The sequence below is a fragment of the Schistocerca nitens genome, chromosome 6, assembly GCF_023898315.1.
Source record: "Schistocerca nitens isolate TAMUIC-IGC-003100 chromosome 6, iqSchNite1.1, whole genome shotgun sequence".
In the NCBI taxonomy this organism is placed as follows: Eukaryota; Metazoa; Arthropoda; class Insecta; order Orthoptera; family Acrididae; genus Schistocerca; species Schistocerca nitens.
The window spans coordinates 570,666,809-570,684,226 of record NC_064619.1 but is presented as its reverse complement, the minus strand read 5'-3'; the positions used below and the strand labels follow the sequence as shown (position 1 = coordinate 570,684,226).

At 44.3% G+C, this 17,418-nt stretch overlaps 1 protein-coding gene across 2 annotated transcripts in view; it reads right to left on the bottom strand.

The window, feature by feature from the left end:
- LOC126263114 (cytochrome P450 6k1-like) overlaps window positions 1-17,418 on the bottom strand; it is a 277,469-nt gene that overhangs the window by 220,213 nt on the left and 39,838 nt on the right. Inside the window, exon 7 of one of the 2 annotated variants that reach the window (XM_049960122.1) lies at window positions 15,512-15,844. The exons of the other annotated variant lie outside the window; for it this stretch is intronic. Within the exon in view, the coding sequence (XP_049816079.1) occupies window positions 15,675-15,844 (170 nt within the window). The 3' untranslated portion in view covers window positions 15,512-15,674. Of the gene's footprint in view, window positions 1-15,511; window positions 15,845-17,418 lie in introns of those variants that run through there. 2 annotated transcript variants of the gene reach the window in all.

Below are 17,418 nucleotides of genomic sequence, written 5' to 3'. Positions count from 1 at the left end.
TAGATGTCGTCGTTCAGTGACTGTATAGTAATAATAATAATAATAATAATAATAATTTCGTGGGGCTCAACGCCTGGGGGCAAGTCTTTCAAATGGACGCCACTGCGGTGACTTGCGTGTCCCTAACGTATCCCAGTTATATATCCGAGGAAAGAGGAGCTACAGTTTAATATGGAATTCGAAGTACGTGTCTTTTCTGGCAACTCCTCACATCGTTGAGAGGTGAAGAGCGACTGTATGAGGACGTACGAGGTTAATCTCAAAACTAAGGTCTCCTACTTTTTTATAAATACATAGACCTGTTTATTTCTACAATGGTTTACATCAATTTACAGCTTGGATGTTTAGCTATTTTTCGACATAATCACCATTTCTGTCGATGCATTTTTGTAGACGCTGTGGCAGTTTTTGTATACCCACGTCATATCAGCTCGCCGCCATGCTGTTCAGAAAGTTATGAACCTCTTCTTTCACCTCGTCGTCGGAGCTGAATCGCTTTCCGGCCAAATGTTCTTTTAACCTAGGGAACAGGAGACAGTCACTGGGCGTGGGTGATTATGTTCCATTGAAACTGTTGCAGGAGAGCAACGGTTTGCCGAGCGATGTATGGGCGAGCGTTGTCATGGAGAATGTGTACGCCCTTGCTCAACATTCCTCTCCTCCGGTTCTGAACTGCCCGTTTGAGTTTTTTCAGAGTCTCACAGTACCTGTCAGTGTTAATTGTGGTCCCAGCGATTCAGCTCCGACGATGAGGTGAAAGAAGATGTTCATAACTTTCTGAACAGCATGGCGGCGAGCTGGTATGACATGGTCATACAAAAACTGCCACAGCTTCTACAAAAATGCATCTACAGAAATGGTGATTATGTCGAAAAATAGCTAAATGATCAAACTGTAAACTGATGTAAACCATTGTAGAAATAATAAGGTCTATGTACTTAAAAAAATAGGAGACCTTGCTTTTGAGTTGGTGTAATGAAGGGCGACTTTCTCTAATTGTAGAAAAATGTTAAGTTAATGCAGATGAGCAGGAAAAACAACACTTTAATGTTCGGATACAGCATTAACGACTTGCCGCTTGACACAGGCACTTTGGCTAAATACCTAGGTGTAAAGTCGCAAAGCGATATGAAGTGGAACGAGCAGGTAAGAACGGCAATAGTGGAGGCGAATAGTCGACTTCGGTTTATTTCGAGCGTGTCAGGGAAGTGCAGTTCATGTATGAAGGAGACTGCGTACAGAACACTAGTGCGACCCGTTGTTGACTACTGCTCGAGCGTTTCGTATCCCCACCAGGTTATATTAAGGAACTTTTCGTGACCGAAGCCTCTACTGTTGAATCAAGTAGCTCCCCAACTGGCCACACGAGGGCTGAGTGTAACTCGCGTGCCAACAGGGCTCGGCAGATCAGACGGCCCCCATCCAAGTGGTAGAAAAGCCAAACACCGCTTAACTTCAGTGTTACCACTGCGATAATGCCGAAGTGTTTTTCTAGTCGGCACAAATCTACTTGATAATGTTAACTTTTTCAGTCTGCATAAAATCTGACGTAAACCCACATACTGTTCATGAATCTCTCGACCAGCAACGTATCTCTTTCAGTGTGCGGTTATGGGTAGAAAGTGATCGTCGCACTGAGCCACACATTCATGGACGAGAGTAGCTTCGTTTTTGGTGGCGGAATCTTCTAGGACTGCTCGAGGATGTTCCCCTTGCGCCTAGCTGAGGAATGCGGTACAAGTATGATGGGGCTCCGACATATTTTGTCCCTGATATAAGGCGACATCTAACCATCCAATATGGTCCAAAACGGACAGGTCGACCACAACCTGTACGCTGGCCACCAAGATCGCCTGACTTCAATCCTCTGGTCTTCTCAAAAATCTATAGAACTCCCATAAATCAGTAGATTTCACAGCCTTGTCGAGCTTTGACAGATGAGTCAGTTGTGTCTGAAAGCAAAGACGAGAGGAGTGTTTCATCCAAACGGAAGGACGACAAGGAGGAACCTCATACAACAGATGAAATTTAGAGAACCGGCATTTGAAGCTGACTGCCGAACGATTCTACTGCCACCAACATACATTGAGCGTAAGGACCAGGAAGATAAGATACGATACATTAGCGCCCATGCGAAAGCATCTAGACAGTAGTTCTTCCCTCGCTCTATTTGCGAGTGGAACGGGAAAGGAAATGGTACAGGGTACCCTCCGCCACGAACCGTACGATGGCTTGCAGAGTATCTATCCACATGTAAATACGAGTGAACAGAAAACTGTAACACTTAACGAACTGACATAAAGTCTACTTCTACATCTACATCTACATCCGTACTCCGCAAGCCACCTGACGGTGTGTGGCGGAGGGTACCTTGAGTACCTCTATCGGTTCTCCCTTCTATTCCAGTCTCGTATTGTTCGTGGGAAGGATTATCGGTATGCTTCTGTGTGGGCTCTAATCTGTCCGATTTTATCCTCATGGTCTCTTTGCGAGATATACGTAGGAGGGAGCAATATACTGCTAGACTCTTCGGTGAAGGTATGTTCTCGAAACTTTAACAAAAGCCCGTACCGAGCTACTGAGCGTCTCTCCTGCAGAGTCTTCCACTGGAGTTTATCTATCATCTCCGAAACGCTTTCGCGATTACTAAATGATCCTGTAACGAAGCGCGCTGCTCTCCGTTGGATCTTCTCTATCTCATCAACCCTATCCGGTACGGATCCCACACTGCCGAGCAGTATTGAAGCAGTGGGCGAACAAGCGTACTGTAAACCTACTTCCTTTTTACCAACGATCAACTTTATACGATCATTCCATTTTAAATCACTCCTAATGCGTTCTCCCAGATAATTTATGAAATTAACTGCTTTCAGTTGCTGACCTCCTATTTTGTAGCTAAATGATAAGGGATCCATCTTTCTACGTATTCGCAGGACATTACACTTGTCTACATTGAGATTCAATTGCCATTCCCTGCACCATGCGTCAATTCGCTGCAGATCCTCCTGCATTTCAGTACAATTTTCCATTGTTACAACCTCGCGATACACCACAGCATCATCTGCAAAAAGCCTCAGTGAACTTCCGAAGTCATCTACAAGGTCATTTATGTATATTGTGAATAGCAACGGTCCTATGACACTCCCCTGCGGCACACCTGAAATCACTCTTACTCCGGAAGACTTCTCTCCATTGAGAATGACATGCTGCATTCTGTTATCTAGGAAATCGGTCTGACAGTCCATATGCTCTTACTTTGCTCATTGAACGACTGTAGGGAACTGTATCGAATGCCTTGCGGAAGTCAAGAAACACGGCATCTACCTGTGAACCCGTGTCTATGGCCCTCTGAGTCTCGTGGACGAATAGCGCGAGCTGGGTTTCACACGACCGTCTTTTTCGAAACCCATGCTGATTCCTACAGAGTAGATTTCTAGTCTCCAGAAAAGTCATTATACTCGAACATAATACGTGTTCCAAAATTCTACAGATGATCGACGTTAGAGATATAGGTCTATAGTTCTGCACATCTGTTCGACGTCCCTTCTTGAAAACGGGGATGACCTGTGCCCTTTTCCAGTCCTTTGGAACGCTGCGCTCTTCTAGAGACCTACGGTACAACGCTGCAAGAAGGGGGGCAAGTTCCTTCGCGTACTCTGTGTAAAATCGAACTGGTATCCCATCAGGTCCAGCGGCCTTTCCTCTTTTGAGCGATTTTAATTGTTTCCCTATCCCTCTGTCGTCTATTTCGATATCTACCATTTTGTCATCTGTGCGACAATCTAAAGAAGGAACTATAGTGCAGTCTTCCTCTGTGAAACAGCTTTGGAAAGACATTTAGTATTTCGGCCTTTCTGTAATGTACGTCGTGAGTGAAATATAAGCCCAGTTGTATGAGAACTTAATCGAAAAGTTCACGTTTCAAATTTATTTCATGTAAAGAGGAGAACATTTCCTACTTAAGTCAGTTTGTGCTCGAAACCACACATTCACAGATATCTCTCAAACAGGTTCTTTGTTTACTTACTTAAACGGTTTTGCTTCTTTCGATTGCGTCAGTTGTCGCAATTAATTGTGATACAACCCGAACACACGACTATTCGTTATCAGGGACAAATACAATCGTTGATTTTACACATGGAATTTTACGCCAACCATTTCTTTCGTAACCTAATCTTATATTTGCAACTTTCGATCTTTGTACTTTTCTACCTACACTTTATGCATCACAAAATGTTATCGTGAGGGGATCATTTGATTTATTCGATCTGTGTATCATATAAACGATCTAGGTTTGCCTGATACATTAGAGGGACCGTTATCTAAACACATCAAAGATAATTACAGAAATGCGACCTTCATTCTAATTTTTCTGCACGCAAAAAATATCTAATCTTTATAACTGGGGAGATAATCTGCCTTACTTGTTTCGATATAGGTTAATTATTCACAGCGCACTGAATTTCGACTTAGTGATCTCTGAAAAAAATTAAAAGCCTTAGGAAATAATTTTGTTAGCAAATGTGATAGTTAAATACGTGATCTGTGAGTTTCGTCAACAGCTAGAGGTACTTATTACCGGAAAAGATTGTGACTTACCTCAAAACGAATTTGAACAAGTGCTGTTCTCTCCTAGGACTTATTTAGGATTATTGACCCATTTTGCTGTGTCTCATTACAGGAACATAACCTAGGTAACGACTGACGCCGAGTAATTAAGAACAATAATGAACAAATGTTGTAGAATAATCATTAACTGTTGGCTTTCGTTGTACTTTAGTTTGAACAAGGTAACTTACTTGGTGACACCAACGCCCATGTCAGATTATAAATCCGTAAATAACTTTAGAAGACAGAAGTGGGTGTTAAGCTAGCATCGAACTCTATTCGTAAAATGTAAGTGGATGCTGACTAGAATTGTCCTGTCTGATACTAAGGCAGACATCGACCCGACGGTTGGTTTGAACATTACAGTGTTTTGCTATACGTGATCCTGTTGGAAGGTACATGCCCTCTTGTTCTCCGTACATAGTGTAGCACAAAGATATCCGGTATCTACGGACTTCTTTCGACAGTAAATTAACCCAAAAATAATCGTTGCAGTGATTATAGACCAATCTATTAGCAGTCCTTTCAACTTCTATCTGCATATCATATTTAACTTTAAAATACAACAAAAAATCGGTATGTGTGTAGTCTAGACTTTCAAATTGTTTCTAACTATATCAGTAGTAAACTGTGTGTGTCACATATGTAAAAACCTAGCCAAACGTGCTGGTTTCAATCGAGTAGTCAGGTAGCTGCTGTCAATTACACCATTGTGAGATTCGTCCAAGCAAGCATGTACAAGACACCGAACAGTACAGTATTATTAATGCAGTATTTCATTAATGAAACTCAAAGCGTTTGTTTAAAATCCACAAACTGTTTCGCACTGCAGTGCACCAAGCAGCTTTTTGAGTGCTTGCACGAAAGGCACATCGCTCAATTATGATAAGTGTTTCCTTGTCTCTGTAAAATAGTGATTAATGTGTACGAAGGAGCATATCTATGCGGTTTTAGAATGTATGTGCTGATATGACTGAATGAGTGAGTGCGTTTAATTTCTCTCTTTTTGAGTTGTACGAAAACTGATCGGAATATTAAGATGCGACAGCATTGAGGTAGAGCGCCGCGCGGAGTGGCCGCGAGGTTAGAGGCGCCATGTCACGAACTGCTTGGCCCCTCCCGCTGGAGGTTCGTGTCCTCCCTCGGCCATAGGTGTGTGTGTGTGTGTGTGTGTGTGTGTGTGTGTGTGTGTGTGTGTGTGTGTGTGTGTGTGTGTGTGTGTGTGTGTGTGTGGCGTAAGTTAGGTTAAGTTAATTCAAGTAGTGTGTAAGTCTAGGGACCGATGACCTTTGCAGTTTGGTCCCATAGTAATTCACACACATTTGAACATTTGTGGTAGAGCGTCATAACTGCATTGCTCTGCTATCTTGTATGTTATTATGTTGTTTCTTCAGCGGTTTCATGTGCAGTTTTGAATAGGTTAATGTGTGTCTACATTTTGAAAAATTGTGTTGTGATATTACTGTCATGCTGCATGATATTGATTCAATTTTTACCACCTTTTCACAGTTAATTTTATTTGGAGAGTGCTGGACACATTTTCTAGGAGGAAAGTTTTGCTTTTCTCACTGAGAAGATGTTCTCCTGGTGTTGCTTCTGGGTCTTGTTCGTCGGCAGGAGGCAGTCAGTGAATCTCATTAGGAAGGGCGAAAGTCCCCTGGGAAAATGGTTCAAATAGCTCTGAGCACTATGGGACTTAACATCTGTCATCAGTCCCCTAGAACTTAAAACTACTTAAACCTAACTAACCTAAGGACATCACACACATCGATGCCCAAGGCAGGATTCGAACTTGCGACCGTAGCAGTCGCGCGGTTCCGGACTGAAGCTCCTAGAACCGCTCGGCCACAAGGGCCGGCGTCTCCTGGGAGCTGGGCAGTTTCCGAAGAAGTAAACTGGACTGCTTCATGCTTCTGCTGGCAGAACCGGCGCCTCATAGCCCTTAGTGGAAGGTACGGTGCTGCCACTGCCATCCCCAGCGAATAACTGAGAATGACATTTTTCTGCCTGTTCTGTTTGGACATCAATGAACAAGACATCACCACGCCGCCCGACCAGCGTCCTAAGGTCCGCTGCTTTCGCTGCAAAATTTGCTGTATCCAGTCGAGTTCAGTCGGCCGACCACTGTCCTCGGCCTGAAGAAGCCGACCAATCTATGAAACACTGCTCCATTCCAGTACCAACCTCTATCATTTGTTAAGGTGCGTTTTATACGCCGCAACTGGGAGGTTTCTGCAGCATCTCCCCATTTTTTTTTTCATTAAATAAGCGACATTCTCTTCCATCACATTGGCGACAGCAATAAGTCGTCCTCTACATGTAGTATTTTTGAAAGTTAGGTGGCTGAGGGTCGTAAACTAAGATTCTGCTTTGGACCACTCTGCTGTGCTGATTCGATCGCGACCACCTGTGAGGGTCACTCCTCTTGGACCGCTGTTTGGTGCTGACGGGCACATGGATTGCTGACTTTGGAGAAATGTAAATGACGCAATTGAGGTAGCATGAGCTACGTTGTGAGCATCTAGTTACTTGCCTACTTGGCCACGCAACTCTTGCTTAATTTGGTTAGAGTTTCTGGCATCTTGTTGTATCCTTAACTTTGATTTCGCGAACTGCCCTTAAGAGCAGAACTTGTTGCACTTTCTCCATACAGTCCTCCACACATTTTGATGGCGCCCTCTGTGTTTGAGTCATTTTCTAATTTCATTTGAGTTTTAGAGAACTTTATTCTCTATGAATTATAACTGTGAATTTTCTCAACCATTAGAGCAAATAATTAATTATCTATTCAAAATGGACCAAATTGCTCTGAGCACAATGGGACTCAACATCTGAGGTCATCATCCCCTAGAACTTAGAACTACTTAAACGTAACTAACCTAAGGACATCACACACATCCATTCCCGAGGCAGGATTCGAACCTGCGACCGCAGCAGCAGCGCGGTTCCAGGCCGAAGCTCCTAGAACCGCTCGGCAACACCGGTCGGCCTAATTATCTATTACTCTCAGTTTTGAGGTAGATTCCCAGATCCTTTACATTGTCTTACAGCTTTTCCATGGTGAGGCGACCCACTAACAATAAATATGTAACATGGTGCGCATCTAATTTCATTGTTCTCACTGTGATGGCGTTATCGTAGTGCACAGTGGTCAAATTCAGCGATCAGTAATAGTAATAATGCAGAGAGAAAAAGGAGCATTGCGCCCGCCCGTCTTGTACGCTCAAAGATTTGTTTTATACTGAGCATTGCACTTACGCTCCTAGACTCTGATCCGAACTGGTATCCAGTTGCAAGGTAATACTCTCCCAACAAACATCACAGCAATCTTTGCCGTGTCCAGTGCGATAGGCGAAGTATACGAATATTTTAACTTGCCCAATAAGCGGAGAGATTGTTCACAACGCTTGTCGTTGCTATGTTGATTAGTTACACTATTGGAAATAGGAAATGTTACAACATGAATAAGTTGGCCGAATGCTACCAAACAGAGACTCCAATACTTCTGTGGCTTCGACAAGTGCTGATAAACATTTTGTCGTAATCAGAGATTTTTACGAGGGCTAATCAGAAAGTCTTTGCCCCTATTTCTTAGCCAAATTACGGCTGCAAATGCAAAGCCATCATATCCATTTCCAGCGGGGGACCTTTCTTGAACCGGCCAGGCCTTATCCGCCGGTAGTTCCGCGACAAGCCGCTGCTGTCAGTGTTGAAGATGGCGGTTGTGCTTAACACATCCACGACGTAAGAGCAACGAAGTGTGATTCGTTATTTATGGGCCGAGCAACGAACCCCCGTCCAAATCCACAGAGAAATGCAGCTAGCGCATGAGAAAAGTTTCTCGCTTTGATCAGTGAAAGAAGGAGGAGGAGTTGGTAGTGGTGTTGAGAGTTCGCAAAAGGCCATGAAGACTTGAATGACGCTGAGCGTTCGGGAAGGCTGTGTTCGTTATTGACTGACGTCATTTCCTGCCTGGATGTAATGGTGAAAGCTCACTAACGTGTGTACGTCAGTGACATTTCCCGTGAGCTTGGCATTTCTTATGGGTGTGTCTACGACATCGCTGACGAACCGTTAGATTTCCAGAAGGTTTCACATCGGTATGTGCCTAAGGAGTTGGAGGACATGATGACAGGCAAGCAGATGACTTGTTGACTGAATCATCTGCAACGGCATGCCGAAGAGGGTGACAGTCCCCAGGACCGCATTGTTACTGACAAAGAAACGGGGTTACTGTATTTCAGGCCGGAAACGAAGCAACAGAGCATGGCGTGGAAACGTCTGAGTTCGCCTGTGACAAAAAAATTCATAACGGTGCCACATGTTGGGGAAGTGATGTTTAACGGTCTGTAATATAATGATTATTCCTTGCTACTGTAGTGTTATCTTGAAGCTGTGAGGAAGGAGGACAGGCTTTCAAGTAGCGGAAGCAGAGACGATGCTGAGGGCAGACGAAACTAGGAGAGATATTGTTACATGAAGTAAACCGTAAGGGGAGAGCCTTGCGGAAATGCAGACGCCCCCAGACGCGGTCCGAGGGCGTTAGTTACTCTTCAAGTAATTAACATGTAACTTCATATGTCGTCCAGACGCTGTAGTAGGTTGTCACCGTAGAACTTGGTAACCAACAGGCACGTACTAGCGTATAAAGCCAGCTTGATACCAGCCCTGAGAACAGCAACGTCAGTAGACTCACAAGGGTTAGAAAGAGAGCGAAAACGCCAAAAACTGTTGACCTAGCAGTCCCTACTCCGGGGAGCCCGAGGGGCGGGGCTAAATGACGTATAACAATAATGTTGCAAACCTTATTTGGGAGAGCAGTTACGTTTAGCTTTCAGCTGAACAATGTTGATACCAAATACGGACTTAGTTAGTGCAACTGCATTAACATCCCCGCCGTAGGAGCAGTAGAGGGAACCTAACTAAACCGTGATTGGCAGGGACCTGCAAGAGACCTACGGGATTGGCTGGGTGGCTTTAAGTGCCCCCACGCGACTCTTTAAAACCCCTAGATTCCGCATTTTTGCAGAGTTCCCAGTCAGACGATCTGGGCGCCGAATCCGCGTCCGTCGACTCCAGCCTCGGTCCAGCCCCGCGTAAGTCTGCTCTCTCACTTGGAGTGCCTCAGTGAACAGTGTCACATTAAGTGTGTTTTGTTTTGCAACTGAGTTGTTGCCTTAAGATGCTGCTAGTGTTTGCTACGGTGGTTAGCATCCACTCCTCGGACTTCTGCACTGGCTTCTGTTGTAACAGTGTTATTCATGCTTTTTCTAACCCTAGAACTAGCCCCCAGTGTAATAGTTACTCCTGTCTAGAATAAACAACTATTTCAAAACCCTGTTTGTCCAAGAGTCTCCACAACGAGTTCCCTACCGAGTCTCATCACCTGCAATTCTAGTAAATGCCTGTACCAGTGTCGGCTCAGACAGAAGAAAACAATCAAATGCCTTCACTGTGAATTGTCCTTCTGCCTTCTGCTCTGTAGCGCTCGGGAGCGCAGACTGGCCAGCAACCCCTTTTTCCCTCTAACACCTATGTCAGGACACAACAGGTCTTCTGGGATCGCCGTGGACCGCTCCCGTGGAATTTCATGCCGATAGGTGCAACTGCCAATGCCGACAGATATTTCGGCTAACAAAATACAGGGGCAAAGGGATTCTGATTCGCCCTCGTAGTACAGAAAAAATCGACTCTTACTTATGAAGAATGGCGTGATTACGTGAATGTTACTGAAATTTATCTATGGGCTGCCTTAATGGAGAAGCGCCGAGAGATTCCCGATGTGGATAACGTGGTTATCCCCCACGACAATGCGAGGCCACACGTAGCAATCAGAACCGCCGACAAGCTCCGGTCATGTCACTAGGATATTCTGGACCATACAGTCCGAATCTCGCTCCTAGTGATTCCCAAGTTTTCGGCTCACTGAAGAAGTTCCTGGCAGGACAGGGATTCACGACCAACGTTGTAGCCAAGACAGCATTCCGACGGTGGTTCCACAGATGGAAGAAGCCACATACATTTATTGCTGCAATGGGATAAATATCTGTAAAGGTGTGAGGACTATGTGGAAATAGAGCGTAAGACATGTAGAAGAGTACATATGTTGGCACTTACCTGTATATCCCTTATTTCGGATAATAAAAAATAGCTGCAAAGGGATTCTGGTTCGTCCTCGTAGTACAGAAAAAATCCAGTCTTACAGATGAAGAATGGGGTGATTACGTGGTTGTTACTGAAATTCAGCAGGTGGAGATCACAATATGGCATACCCAGAGGACGTCCAAGTGTTGTTTGTCGTCTTAGTTAGGACTTTGGGAAATGTCGAATCTTTGATGTGACGGACATACACTACTGCCATTAAAATTGCTACACCACGAAGATGACGTGCTACAGACGCGAAATTTAACCGACAGAAAGAAGAAGATGCTGTGATATGCAAATGATTAGCTTTTCAGAGCATTCACATAAAGTTGGCGTCGGTGGCGACACGTACAACGTGCTGACACGAGGAAAGTTTCCAACCGATTCCTCATACACAAACAGCAGTTGACCGGCGTTGCCTGGTGAAACGTTGTTGTGATGCCTCGTGTAAGGAGGAGAAATGCGTACCATCACGTTTTCGGATTGTAGCCTATCGCGACATTGCTGCTCGCGTTGGTCGAGATCCAATGACTGTTAGCAGAATACGGAATCGGTGGGTTCATGAGGGTAATACGGAACGCCGTGATGGGTCCCAACGGCCTCGTATCACTAGCAGTCGAGATGACAGGCATCTTATGCGCATGGCTGTAACGGATCGTGCAGCCACGTCTCGATCCCTGAGTCAACAGATACGGTCGTTTGCAAGACAACAACCATCTGCACGAACAGTTCGACGACGTTTTTAGCAGCACGGACTATCAGCTCGAAGACCATGGCTCCGATTACCCTTGACGCTGCATCACAGACAGGAGGGCCTGCGATCGTGTACTCAACGACGAACCTGGGTGCACGAATGGCAAAACGTCATTTATTCGGATGAATCCTGGTTCTGTTTACAGCATCATGATGGTCGCGCCCGTGTTTGGCGACATCCCGGGGAATGCAGAATGGAAGCTTGTATTCGTCATCGCCATACTGGCGTATCACCCACCGTGATGGTATGGGGTGCCATTGGTTACACGTCTCGGTCACCTCTTGTTCGCATTGACGGCACTTTGAACAGTGACGTTACATTTCTGATGTGTTACGACCCGTGTCTCTACCCTTCATTCGATCCCTGCGAAACCCTACATTTCAGCAGGATAATGCACGACCGCATGTTGCAGGTCCTGTACGGGCCTTTCTCGATACAGAAAATGTTCCGCTGCTGCCCTGGCCAGCACATTCTCCAGATCTCTCACCAATTGAAAACGTCTGGTCAATGGTGCCCGAGCAACTGGCTCGTCACAATACGCCAGTCACTACTCTTGATGAACTGTTGTATCGTGTTGGAGTTGCATGGGCAGCTGTACCTGTACACGCCATCCAAGCACTGTTTGACACAGTTTCCAGGCGTATCAAGGCCGTTATTACGGCCAGAGGTGGTTGTTCTGGGTACTGATTTCTCAGGATCTATGCACCCAAATTGCGTGAAAATGTAATCACATGTCAGTTCTAGTATAATATATTTGTCGAATGAATACCCGTTTATCATTTGCATTTGTTCTTGGTGTAGCAATTTTAATGGTCATTAGTGTAGGAACATTATAGTGTCAGAACGCATAGACTATAGCTATAGCGCAATGACTGCAGGACAAATGGTGACGTAATGAACTCAGGGCGACAGTGTGGCGAGACCTGTAGACTGGGCTCTTTAAGAAGAGCCACACCACGAGAGGGTCGCACAATTGTTCGATTGCTTCTGACGAATGGACGGATGACAACAGCTGAAATCAGGGAACAAGTTACAGGCAGAGTAGAGTCTCAACACAAACCGTTTGGAACAGTCACAGAAAGCTGGGTTGAGATCTCGATTTGTAGAGTTGTCTTGCGTTGTTTGCGGCTTATACCAAACTGCAGACAACAGAGGCGTGCGTGGTCTAAAACTAGAGTCAGCTGCAACATGGAGTGACATTCTTTGGTGTTCAGCGATGTGTCTTGCTTCCTTCTATTTTCGGTCAGATCAACAACATGTTCATAAACGACATGGTGAAAGGCTATGGGAAACAGAAAGTTTTGAGATCGATACCTAACCCACTCCTGAAGTCACGGCGTGGGACATGACAGCAGGACTGATTTCGTAATTGTTGACGGGAGGCAAATGCTAATTAGTATGTGGCAAGAGTGTAATCACAGTTGTTATACCCTTCATGACTATCGAACAAAGTGGATATTTCAGAAAAGTTAAGAAATACCCACACTGCTGATCACACCACAAACGCCTTTTGGAATGTACGGGCCATTGACTAATCTTAGATCCCCTCTTTTGTCACCCACGGGGCATGCTTTTGCTGCAATTGGAAGACGTATACTTAAAAAATAGCCTCCAACCAATAATCATCAAGAACTGACACAGCATATTAAGAAAAGGTGACGCCCAGAGGTTGGCTGCTTTAATGCCACAACCAATACATGATATTTATTGGACACCAGTTCGGAATGGAATGAAAGAATAATCATTTAATGCCCGTTACGTGATGAGAATCTGAATAAAGTTTTGATAAATACCGGAATGGTGTCACACTTTCATTTCCGTCAGTGTGTCAGACACACACTTTCATAGACCTAATAATTCGTTTCAGAGCTTAATGACTATAGATCGCAACTTGCCCGTCATAAGTTCTATTCGTTTTTGCTGTGGTTATAAGCAAAGAGATAAGCTACCGTACAGAATATAAACTAAGGTGTAACCAATATCTCTTTCACATCCACAAAGCATTTCCAAAGGTGAAGTCCGTGTTCCGGAAAAATCACAAGATCGGCAGGGACTGAATACTAGAATCATTTAGTTCATGACTGACATGCCTGCAAAACACATGACCTGTTGATATCCATTGATCACACAGGAGGTAAAATCATTTGATTCAGGTTATAAACATGTAGAGGAATCGTCATATATGTTCGAACAAATAGTTGACCATGGTCTAGAAAAGTACGTACGGTCCCTAGCTAAATAATTAAAGATTATAGAGATTCGCATGGTAACGTCACGAACGGAAGGTCAACAGACGAGTTTATGACAGCATTGAACAGGTAACTTACTGTGTAAAAGATGACGTAAATCTAATAATCATAGAAGATCGAAGCGTTATAGTAGGAAACGGATAAAAGACAAGGATATGGAAGAATATGGGGTTGGCAGTAGGAATAAGAGAGTAGAAAGACTCCTTGAGTTCTGTAGTAAACTTCATCTAGCAGCAAAGTCGCCAGAGAAGAGGATGTAAGTGGGAAAAGCGCTAGGACACGTGAATATACCAGCTGGTTTGCATCTATGTCAGACAGAGATTCCCAAATTAGATATCGGTTTGTAAGACGTTCACAGGAGCAGATATAAACTCTTACGACAAACCCTAACTGCTTTAGTTATGCCTGTATCTCTCTGATGACTTCTAAACTTCACGGAAGCTCTCCTGGGTAAGCCGCTGAAGTAGCAAACGTATTGAACATTTCGCTGCAGATTGAAAGATTTGCCATCAAATGAGAATGAACTCTGGTTCTAAGTATCAAAAAGAGACATCAGGGAAAAATGGTGCACATTTTTATGGAGTTGGAAGTAGAAGTTACATGGTTCAAGGATACATTACAACAGATATTAGGACTGGCAAAACAACATACAGAAGCTGACTAATCGGACAGCATTGTCCTATTGTTAGATGTTGATGGAGAAGTGAGAGAAGACCACGCCTGTTGTGAATTACAACAATTTTGGCAGTCCATTAGGCTTGTCTGATGGAGAGCCTCTATTCGAGACTTCCATTCTGGATATTATGATGAAGTCTTCTGCTGTAGGTGCCACCAGAAGAGCCGTCTTCCGTGACACTTTCTGTTTGGTTGTCGCCAACCCTCTCGTCTTCTGGAAAATTTTACCAGCAGATGTGAATAAATTAAACTGCTACCTTCCAAAATAATGTTCAAAATATAGAGATAATTAATGCACGTGGCAAGGCGATCCTGAGCAAATCTAGTGATACGGGCAACATAAACAAGCGATGATTTACGTGAAGTGTAATTTCATTTTACTTAGTTTCGCTGAAGGAAAATAGGGAAACTTTGTGTAAAAAAAGAAAAATTATTAAATTTATTTAGTCAGGACCCAAGTGACACTGTGTGACACTAAAAATGTATGTAATTGCTAGGCTGGCAATGAAGTGCATACTTTAAGTAATTGATAATAAATGGTGTTCCAGGTTGTAGCTATGTCACTGTGAATGATATTACTCTATTAAATTTTCTCAGAGGTTGATCAGCAAGGTTCTACATGTTTCTTAGTTGACTTACGAGTTCAAGTTTCTCACTTAATTTAAATCTTAGACTTTAATACACATTTTATTTGGCGGTAATTGTTACTTCAACTGCTTCGTCAATCAACAACCTTTCTTTGTGGTGATTCTGAAATAAGTTACTTCTGTTTTCTTCTATTTTCTATTCCATCATCTAACAAGTAAGAGCACCGTTCGCAATTTGGTGTAACAGGGTTACATTGTATTTGATGCGCTGAAGAACATACGTTTACATACTTTTGCATTACTATAAAAATAGTCCATCCAGAAAATTTAAAATCACCCACTGAAGATTTGTGTACGTCGTTGGCTGAAAATAAAATTGGTCACAGTGTGCATAACATCAAGTTTACGCTTGATCAGTCACAATCAGTCACAAAATTTTTATGTTGTGATGAAGATAACTGTGATGTTTATTATTCACATTGTTGTAGGCATACATTATCGACGATAGCTATATAGTTAACAATTTAAGCATTGGCGTTTAAAACCGTGAAAAACAAGCAGGATATTAATGTTTAGAGATTTATTAAGGCTATACATTGTACACTGAAGTGGAATATGTGGTCTTCTCCTAAACCTTTTTACGCTGAGAATTAGTTTTCACACAGATCTCCTCTTCGCTCTGAGATGAAGACCGGTCGCCGGCATTAACACTATGGATAGCGGATCGTATTCGATAGGAATTTCAGTCTCATCACATTTCTGGAATTCGATCTTTGACATGAGGTGTGCAAGACCGATTTTCGCCTGCAAGAGACCAAGTCGCATGCCTGTGAACAAAATAGAGGTGTTTTAGTATTTCATTCTGCAATGTGTGCACAAGTTATGAGATGTGTGAGAGGTCCTATCACTGGTTAATTTTTCTTTATTTTTTTTCGTTTCGGGCCCGCAACGTAGAATACGTCACAATATGTTATTTATAAAGAACGACTCTAGGCAAGCAGCACATAATTATTTATTTCTAATTTCTGATACCAGTGACTTTTTTATTTTATGTTTAATCCAACATAATACAACGCGTTTCGAACATGTTCTGTTCATCTTCAGGCGTTTATACATACATACAGAGAAACGTTACTTAAAAATAAACAGTTTTAAACTAGATTAATCTAGAACTCTTTGTCCATTATCTAGTTTAAGACTGTTTATTTTTAAGTAACATTTCTCTGTATGTACACTCATGGAAATTGAAATAAGAACACCGTGAATTCATTGTCCCAGGAAGGGGAAACTTTATTGACACATTCCTGGGGTCAGATACATCACATGATCACACTGACAGAACCACAGGCACATAGACACAGGCAACAGAGCATGCACAATGTCGGCACTAGTACAGTGTATATCCACCTTTCGCAGCAATGCAGGCTGCTATTCTCCCATGGAGACGATCGTAGAGATGCTGGATGTAGTCCTGTGGAACGGCTTGCCATGCCATTTCCACCTGGCGCCTCAGTTGGACCAGCGTTCGTGCTGGACGTGCAGACCGCATGAGACGACGCTTCATCCAGTCCCAAACATGCTCAATGGGGGACAGATCCGGAGATCTTGCTGGCCAGGGTAGTTGACTTACACCTTCTAGAGCACGTTGGGTGGCACGGGATACATGCGGACGTGCATTGTCCTGTTGGAACAGCAAGTTCCCTTGCCGGTCTAGGAATGGTAGAACGATGGGTTCTATGACGGTTTGGATGTACCGTGCACTATTCAGTGTCCCCTCGACGATCACCAGTGGTGTACGGCCAGTGCAGGAGATCGCTCCCCACACCATGATGCCGGGTGTTGGCCCTGTGTGCCTCGGTCGTATGCAGTCCTGATTGTGGCGCTCACCTGCACGGCGCCAAACACGCATACGACCATCATTGGCACCAAGGCAGAAGCGACTCTAATTGCTGATGATGACACGTCTCCATTCGTCCCTCCATTCACGCCCGTCGCGACACCACTGGAGGCGGGCTGCACGATGTTGGGGCGTGAGCGGAAGACGGCCTAACGGTGTGCGGGACCGTAGCCCAGCTTCATGGAGACGGTTGCGAATGGTCCTCGCCGATACCCCAGGAGCAACAGTGTCCCTAATTTGCTGGGAAGTGGCGGTGCGGTCCCCTACGGCACTGCGTAGGATCCTACGGTCTTGGCGTGTATCCGTGCGTCGCTGCGGTCCGGTCCCAGGTCGACGAGCACGTGCACCTTCCGCCGACCACTGGCGGCAACATCGATGTACTGTGGAGACCTCACGCCCCACGTGTTGAGCAATTCGGCGGTATGTCCACCCGGCCTCCCGCATGCCCACTATACGCCCTCGCTCAAAGTCCGTCAACTGCACATACGGTTCACGTCCACGCTG